The sequence below is a fragment of the Falco biarmicus genome, chromosome 7 (genome assembly GCF_023638135.1).
Source record: "Falco biarmicus isolate bFalBia1 chromosome 7, bFalBia1.pri, whole genome shotgun sequence".
NCBI classification, from domain to species: domain Eukaryota; kingdom Metazoa; phylum Chordata; class Aves; order Falconiformes; family Falconidae; genus Falco; species Falco biarmicus.
The window spans coordinates 55,295,438-55,304,329 of NC_079294.1; the positions used below are offsets into that span (position 1 = coordinate 55,295,438).

The window sequence follows — 8,892 nt, forward strand, 5'->3', positions numbered from 1 at the left end:
CTAAAGGCCCCGAGTCACGTGCCGGGGGCGGGCCGCCCTCTCGGCCAATCAGCACGGCGGGCGGGCTTCCCCCGGAAGTTGAAGCCGTTGCCCGCCCTCCCGCCGCTGGTTGCCATGGCAGCGCGGCCTGCGGCGGCGGCGGGCGCGATGGTGAGCGAGCAGGCGGGCGGGTGGCGGGGGGGGTCCCGGGCCGCGGCTGCCCTGTGGCACCGCTTCGCTCTTGTCGCCCGCAGGCGTCTGGGCCGTGGGCCGTGGGGCTGGCGGCGGAGGCGGAGGAGCGCAGCGAGCGGAGGCGGTTCGGCGGGCTGAGGGCCGCGCTGGAGCGGGAGCGGCGGCTGGAGGAGGCCCTGCGGCGGGTAAGGGCCGGGGCCGGCGGGGGGAGAGGCGATCACGCTGCCTGGCTTTACCCTTCAGAGGGGGGTTCTGTCACCGTTGTTCCCTGAAGGCGTAGCGCTGCCCTTTGCCCGCTGCCGGGCCTGCGGTGGCCGCCACGGGCTGTGACGGGCCTGACGGGCGTTGTTGGCCCTGGGCAGGTAGAGGAGGACAGAAACCGGAGGGAGCTGCAGCTGGAGCGGGAGGAGCGGCTGGCGGCTGAGCTGGCGAGGCTGAGCCATGAGAAACTTAAAGACGAAAAGATGAGGCAACAAGTGAGAGAGAACAGGTAATGCTTCAAAATCCTGACAGCTTTTTTAACTAGCTTTTCTGGTAAATCCATCTGAATTCGGAAAAGTGCTGTTACAGGAGCAGCCGGCCAGCGGTGTGCTTTCTGCGCGTATTTTACTTTTCTTGATCGCGTGTTGGACTGAGCCGTAGGTGCAGCAGGATGGAGCATGAAATGTTTTCAAGAAACAGAGAGGAAGCTTTAGTGTGCTAAAATCTGATACGCAATTGATTTTTTAGAATAGGCTTTAACTTTTTAAACTTGTGCAGCAGAGAAGACGATAAGTGGGTAAGAGCGTAGGAAAAGGTGGATTTTGCGCAGTGCTCAGTGGGCAGTGCTCGGAGGGGATGCTCCAGGTGTCAGTGAGCAGCGCTGGAGGTGAGTACGGGAGGCCAGAGCAGCGCCAGGTGCTGCAAGCTGCGCACTGACAGGACAGGCCTTGTGAGAGTTGTAACAGAAGTGGAAGTGAATCTGACCTGGGAGGAACAGTTATTTTAAGATTAAGGTATGATAAAAAGTTATTGTAAGCAAAATTTGTTTATAAGGGTAAAACTGATCCACAAAATTTTAGTTTTGAATATATCCATACATATATGTACACTTACACATATACGTAGGCATATACGTTTATGTATACATTTATGTATATATACATACTTACATGTAAAATATGCCAAACTATTAATAGCACGTGTAGAAATAGCGATAACTCTTTTGTTTTTAAACAGGTATTGTTTTCTTTTTCTGCTTTTTTACTAGAGCATTATTTTTCATTTAAAATTGCGGTTTCCCCCCCAGAACTTTTTTTATGCATTGTGCTTAAATAATGATGGAAATCTCAGGTTTTTTTCCCCACGAGTACTTTTTTCCTTGTAGTAGGATAAATTTCTTTTTTTTTTTTCCCACTAGTCTTGAACTTCGAGAGTTAGAAAAAAAGCTAAAATCCGCTTATATGAATAAAGAGCGAGCTGCACAGATCGCTGAAAAAGAAGCTATGCGGTATGAGAAAATGGTAATTAGCTTCACAGTGTATCCCAGCACCTGAGTGTTGTTTCTCTTTGTATGGGAATGAACATTTCTCTTTTGAAGCTGATCTTTTAATGTAAAATACTGTTAGGTGTAAACATTCAGAGTTTATTGAAAATATGTTTTGTGTTAAGAAGGACTAATTAGCTTAGAAAATGGTTTACTTTGCTGTTGCAATCAAAGTAATAGTGCATTAGGCTGTATGAATGGATGTAGTTTTTATTTTACTAGGTTTGTAATATTTATCCAAGTTAATACTCTGATACGCTTTGTACAGTAACTGCTTATTGTGGTGAACCCTCAGGCACAGATTGTTGAAAATGTTACTATTATTAAACATATATTTGAATAACTTCAGGAAAAATTGTGAACTTCTATTTATATATAGAATAATATTGTGATCAGGCAGATGATTCTGATAAATTTTTAACTTTTTATGCAAAAATCAGTTTACACATATTACTATAAAGACAATGCATTTATTGAGGATGTTCTACGTAGTTACACCACATTCCAATTCTTATGCCAACCTGAGCTAGTTTTACGCATGCTGGATGCTTTACTTCATTTTTGCTCAACACGCAACTGCTTTTAATATTGTTACTTCTCCTCCAGTTGTGTAGTTATTGAGGGTTCTACTTACCGAATTAAGTTATTAAGCATATTAAGACGCGATAGGCTGAGACAGAAAACTTTCCTTATTTGTAATGCAGTGTAATTCCTTTTTATACTGCGTATTTTTTCATTACAAGTTGTATTAGTGGGAGTAAAAAAAGAATCTTGCAATTTTTTTTTTTCCCTCTATAGAAACAGGAGGGTGAAGTAGCCCAAAAGATGAAGGAGGAGTACGAAAGGCTAATCAAAGAAGAAAGTTCTGCAGAACTGAGGCGACACAAGGAGAAGATAGCGTATCAGCAAGAACTGGAGAAACAGCTTGAGGAAAAAGAGAGGAAGAAGCAGGATGCTTACGAAGAGTTTCTAAGAGAGAGAGTCATGATTGATGAAATTGTAAGAAAGGTCTATGAGGAAGACCAAATGTTAGTTGCTTTGATATTTTAATATTTATTAATTTAAAACAAAACTCATGTAATTCCACGTTTGTTTCATAGACTGAGGCCCGTTTTAGTTTTCCTTGGTCATATTTTACTAACAAAAGACTGACTTGTGCGGATTTTGCTGTTGAAACGTCAGAATATGCTTGTCATTTCAGTCGATGTTGTGTCCTTGCTCCCCAAATACAAAATCCCCCTTATTCCAGGGAGTGCTTCCATTGGGCCCATCGTGCTGGCAATGACTGCATATGAGAGATTTCTGCCTCGCTTCATGTCCCTGCCTTTTTGTGAGGCATGTTGCGTGCCTGTCTCATGGACAGAGATAGGAAAGGAGGTTTCTGGGGGCAGGGGTGGGGGTGGGGAGAGAGCGATATTAGTATAAATAAATAAAAAGTTTAGGAGATCCTGGTGCACATTAGGCTACTGGGCTTCCTTCTTTCTGTTCGGATGGAGCATGTGAAAAACGCAGTAGTGAGACCTATGTGTCCTCCTGAAGAAAGGTGTTAAGGCATGAGATCCCCCTTTGGGGGCAATTCAGTGATAAGTATTTTCAACGCAGGTACCTGGTTCCCAGCTGAATAGGTAAGGAGAGCCATTTAAATCTTCGTCTCTGGAATATGTTGTTAAGGGTGGTCTGTTTAATATTACTCTGCTGTATGTTAAATAACAACATTTTTTCCCTGTCTTCTACAGGGAAAAACAATTGAAGCTAGATAAAATGAGAGCAACTCAGACATACATTGAAGAATTTAAAAAAGAACAAGCTACCTGGAGGAGAAGGAAAGAGGAAGAGATGGAAGAAGAAAATAGGAGAATTACGGAGTTTGCCAGCATTCAGCAACAAAGAGAAGAAGATCGGATGGCTAAAGTTCGAGACACTGAGGAGAAAAAGCAAAGGCTTCAAAGCATGGTAGCAAAAACTAAAGCTGTTTGGAAAAAAATAGTGTACATTGGTGTCTTTCATTTAGAAATCTTTCCTTCTTCTAACAGATTGCCCAGAACCTGGAAAGAGAACAACAGAAGCGTGAAGAACTGGAACAGATCCGCCAAGAGCTGTATCTGGAAGAACAAGCGGAGACAGAAAGGAAGAAGGAGATGGTAGGTGCTGGCAGGTAGATGAAGCAGTACCTGCACACTGGGGGGGAATATTTCACTTTCCCTGGACTTCTGCACGTACATACATGAGTATTTTGGTACTTGTCAGATAGCAGGTTTTTTTATATGTCCTGTGTATGTTACTGTGCGTAAACCGTTAAGGGGAAATGCAAGTGGAGAGGAGTATTGCAACTTTGCCGTAATTCCTGGAGAACGTTCAGGTTAGTGGAGCTGGTCTGGATGAAATTTATGAAATAAAAGTAGTATTCTATATGCAGGAAAACATATTTCACGGAGCGTTTGTAGCTATGGGTAGGCTAGTCTGATTTAAGCAGACCAGATGTGAGAATTTTAAGAGAAAAAGGAACCATTTTGAATCACTGATCTAGAAATAAGTCATAAAACGAATGCAGAGACAGTATTTCACCCAGCCTTCCTCTGTCCCTTCACTACTTCTGATGTCTTTGTGGTGGAGCAGCGCTCCCTCAGTCTTTGGGCGTTGTCACTGGAGTAGTTGATGCTCGAAGAACATTTAGTGAGCCTGTATCCTGTGTGCAATTCCTTCTCTCTCCAAGGATGCTCTTCATAGGCCACGTAACTCCCATTTCAATGACTTTTCCTCTGTCAATGCTGGCAGGTCTGTTGCGGTCTGGTCTGGGTTGGGTTGGGTTTTTTCACACTTTGGATTTGCTGAGTCTGCGGGGCTGTTTGTGACTTTGGGATGTTTCTGAGGGACTCCTTGAGCCCCTTGGAGTCTGTGAGCTGGTTTAAAGCAGAAATCTTTTAATTCTGACAGGGTTTTAGGCGTATTAAATGAACCTGAATTGTTTTCAGTTCTGTTCTGGCACCAAGTGTCTATTGTCAACGCTATTTTCTAAATGTTGTTACTTGGACAAGCACTTTGTCTATTTATTTAGTGGTTGGAGGGAAAACTGTCCTTTGAGTTTCCTTTGCCATTCCTGTTGTATTTATGTTTTAATTTCAGGAAGACAACTGAAGGTTTTGAGTACCCTTATGGTTCCCTTCATACATTTATTTATCTCATGAAGGAGGGTGCCAGTAACTTTCAAGTTCAGGTTTAAGTTAAGCGGGTTAATGAACACTTGCTTTTGAATGGCTGTTTGCTTTTTCTGATGGGCTCGCCCGCATGCTGTCTTACCTTGCTATGGGTGACAAACAAAATGTAAGGCAGGCTGATGCACCTAACGCTGTTATTTTTAGAGTGTTGTTCAGGATGACTTGTCTTGTTGATTTACTTCGTGCTAGTAGAAAAAAATAATCTCCTTTTGTTCTGGAATTAGAGAATCTTGAGACATTTACTTAACTGTTTAATACCGGACAGCATCGTTAGATACGGAGTGTTTGCTCCGGTTATTTATACTAGAAAGTAACAGTTACAGTAAACTTATTCCAAGATAAATCAGGTAGACTGGCTGATGGTGGTCAAACTTTTCCAAAGTATGTTCAGTAACAGCATTTTATTAAATTTCCTTTATAGGCAGAAATCGAAAAGCGAGTAAGGCAACGCTTAGACTTAAGGCAAACATACGAAGAGCAACTGGCGTTAAAGAAGCTGGTGCGACAAGCTGTGCGAGAAGAGGAAGAAGCCTTCAGACAACAGATGTTGGCCAAGTTTGCAGAGGATGATCGCATTGAACAGATGAAAGCTCAGAAACGAAGAATGAAACAGCTTGAACACAGAAGGGCTGTGGAAAAAGTTATCGAAGACCGTCGCAAACAGTTTATTGCAGATAAAGTAAGAGTTTTCACGTTTGGTTTGAGCCAAAGCGTTCAGTATGAGAATACTTCCGCTGTCCTAAGCAACAAGGCTATTGTTATAGGGAAAGGTGACAGGGGGATTGCAGAGAAATGTGCAGGGGGGAAGCAGGCCTTTGGTTTGGTTTGATGACAAGAAACCTTTTTAAGAGCTAAATTTTCTTTGTAGCTCAAGAGGTGAGAGTCAGCAACAGTCCTAGACCCCTGTATGACCTGATGTGTGCTGCAAGTGGCTCTTCAGGAGCCATAGGATCAGCGACATGACTGTTGTCCAGTTCAGCATCCCTGCCCAGCGGCTCTGATAGACATGTGAGAAGGGGAAGCCCCAGCCTTGATTTTTGACAAGGTCTCTTGAATTACCATCTGAGGAAGAAAAGGCGTAAACTGAAAACAAGCCATGCAATCCCATACTGCAGGTTTTGGACCTGTATAGGGTGTACATCACATGTGTAACGCGAGCTGCAATTTCTAGTCATCAGCATGAGAACACGTGCCTATTTCTGCTTTTCCTGGACTAAACAGTAGGCCAGGAACAGACTAACTTGTCTGAGAGCCAAGAAGGAATCAGAACTTAACTACCTTTAGAAGGGCTTCTAGCATGAGACCACACGCTTACACAGCAGACTAGCCCCGTGTCTGGGCATTCAGTCTTCTCTACTGTTTGAGATCTTTTTCTAGTTACCAAACAGGTATTGTTTAAATAGTGCTGTGTGGCGTTTTCCTTATGCATTTCCATCCTTTCCAAATTAACTTCTTGTGACCAGGAGTTAAGTAAGTAGAAGTTCAAAATCTGCTTCACCAGAAGATTTTATCCTGTGGTGAATATTGGTGGAAACAAACATTCATAGAGCTGAAAATGAACAGTTATGAAAACTTTCTCTTCTACTGTAGGAGCGTGAACTCGAAGAAAGACAGACAGAGGAGAGAAGACAAGAAGGCATCCATGCAATTGTTGAAGAAGAGAGACAGAAACTCCTGAGAGAGCATGCGTCTAAATTACTGGGTTATCTTCCTCGAGTAAGTGAATTTTATTTTAAATGCTTTAAATCCTTGTCCTGTAAATCAGTTTCCTCTCAGATTAGTTGAAATTGCAGAACTGTGTAAATTCCTGGAGTCAGTGGGTGTCCTTATTGTGTCAGCTCTCCCGTGCTCACCTTTTCCTTTCTTTTTTTTTTTTTCTTTTTGAGCTGGGAAGCAGTTTACAAAACTATTCTTTCGGACTCTACTGCAGTCTTGATACCCAGAACAGAACTTGCTGAAAGCTTCCACAGTGCTTTGCGCATCCAGTTTTTGGAATACGGAACGTTAAGTTTTAAAGTGGGGCTTTTCTGGCTAGACAGGTGTCTGCTGTATCTTAAACCCTGTTTCCACCAGATCTCTCAGTTGGGGTTTTGGGAGTTAGAAGATGGCCAACACTCTGAAGAAATAAGTCTTCTGTTACCTTGGAACAAGCCTCTGCTCTGTTGCAGTGCAATAAACTGCAGCGCTTACAGAAGCATTTCAAAGTTTGCTTTGTTTGTCCTTGTGTTTTTAAAAGTTACAAAGATGGAAGCAATTCTTGTCATAACAAACATAACAAAATTTATTTTGTGTTACACTACATAATCTGAAAGATCACCCGATGGCACACAAATGGAGAGCTGCTTGAGGGATGCAAAAATGCCTTTACAGTAGGGAGAGAATTATCTGACTATTTAAAGAAATTCTTTTCTGCAGTACTGGAAAACATGGTAAATGCAGAAGAATATAACTTTTATTCAAGTATTAATATGCTAATTTGGTGCCTGAATTTGTAAAATTGAGAGTGAGTTATTTCCTAACATAGATTTGATTAAAGGATAACTCAAACCAACAATATCTTGATACGGTTTTCTGGTTTGAATTTACCGTTGTAGGAAGTCTTGGCTGTTTCTGAGTGTCCAAGGCTCAGACCTGTTCCCTGGTGTTGAGGTTCTGCTTTATTCTTTCTCTGTCTCAACACTGTGTCTGAATCACGTGGTCACGCACCATGTTGCTTGACTCAAAGCAGTTAAATAGGAAGGTGCTACCTAATTCTAGAGCCTCCAGTATAAATTCAATTTATAATATTTTTTTTAAATGTTGCAAGGTGTGTTCTGTGGCTCGTGCACATTTTTAGCCCTAAAATTAATTGAGAATTAGTTAAGAGATTTAGATTTCTAGGTTCTTCTGTTTCCTTTCCACAAAACATAGGTTCTGATTAAGTTGTTCATTAGCAGCTGATTTCCAAAACTATTTCCTTGTATGGGCCAACTTCTACACCACTAAAGGTGGAGGCAGAGCCCTGCCCCAGCCAGTGCTGCTTTACCGTGCAGTTGCTTGATGTTACTAAACCCGCACCTGCGCTGACTACGATCACTGCTGTTAGAAGCAGAACGCGGGTAAATGCTGCCTTTTGTACAGTGCTCACGCTGGAATCATTACAGGGCTCTCACCATGGTTTGCACAAAGAACGAGAGCAGTGGTTCTAGGTTGGCACCCCCTGTGCCAGCTTGGAACTCATCTGTTAAAGTTCTGTGACGGTTTTCACGGCTGTTTGAAAGGTCACACCGGTACCGCGGGTACAGGCTGTTACGTTCCCTTCCATAGAAAACTGCAGGGATCCACAATAATCTTGCTTAACCTTCCGATGTATGTTTCTTCCCCTTATTGCAGGGAATACTCAGAGACGAAGATGATGTCAACATGCTTGGAGAGGAATTTAGACTGGCTTACCAGAAGAGAAGAGGTAATGCTTTTTCAGAAGAGAGCTGAAATTTCCTGCATCTCATCTCCTCCTTTGCCACAAGGTGTCATCTGATTTCTAAGGAAAATTTCCATATGTTCTTAACGGTGAGGAACTCCTTTTTAATATCATTAAAATCTCCATTTTAAGACTGGACTGCTAAACTGATGAGCAGTTAGTTTTCTTTAAGTGTATGTTGTCCTTGTGTTTTCATCAATAAACTCTTGTGGAGTTCTCAATTATTCTCAGTGATGTTGCAATGTTAAAAATGTTTTCTCCAGCAACTCTGCAGAAACCTAAGCTAGTGTAAATTGTTGTGTGCATTTCAGTATGGACTATAAGATTCTCTTAATGCACTATTCCTGGTTGTAATTTAAAGATTTTCTGCACTGGCATTACACTAGTAAAATACTCATCTCGCTGTAGTTTTTGTCTCACCTCGGAGGGGTAGGTCTGAGTTACTTGTTTCACCGTTTGTTCATGTTACTTTGCTGGTAGGATTCAGTAGAGACATTTTTCCATTTTGAGGTCAGAATCAC

General features: G+C 42.4%; 1 protein-coding gene across 1 annotated transcript; it reads left to right on the forward strand.

Annotated features, from left to right (window-relative positions):
• The first annotated feature begins 59 nt into the window (after positions 1-59).
• Positions 60-8,592, forward strand: MNS1 (meiosis specific nuclear structural 1). Its single transcript, XM_056346499.1, has 10 exons — positions 60-150; positions 234-356; positions 534-661; positions 1,571-1,673; positions 2,495-2,724; positions 3,433-3,649; positions 3,730-3,837; positions 5,333-5,590; positions 6,502-6,627; positions 8,284-8,592. The coding sequence occupies exons 1-10, from the start codon at positions 115-117 to the stop codon at positions 8,380-8,382; spliced, it is 1,428 nt and encodes a 475-aa protein (XP_056202474.1). The 5' UTR covers positions 60-114; the 3' UTR covers positions 8,383-8,592.
• Positions 8,593-8,892: the final 300 nt, after the last annotated feature.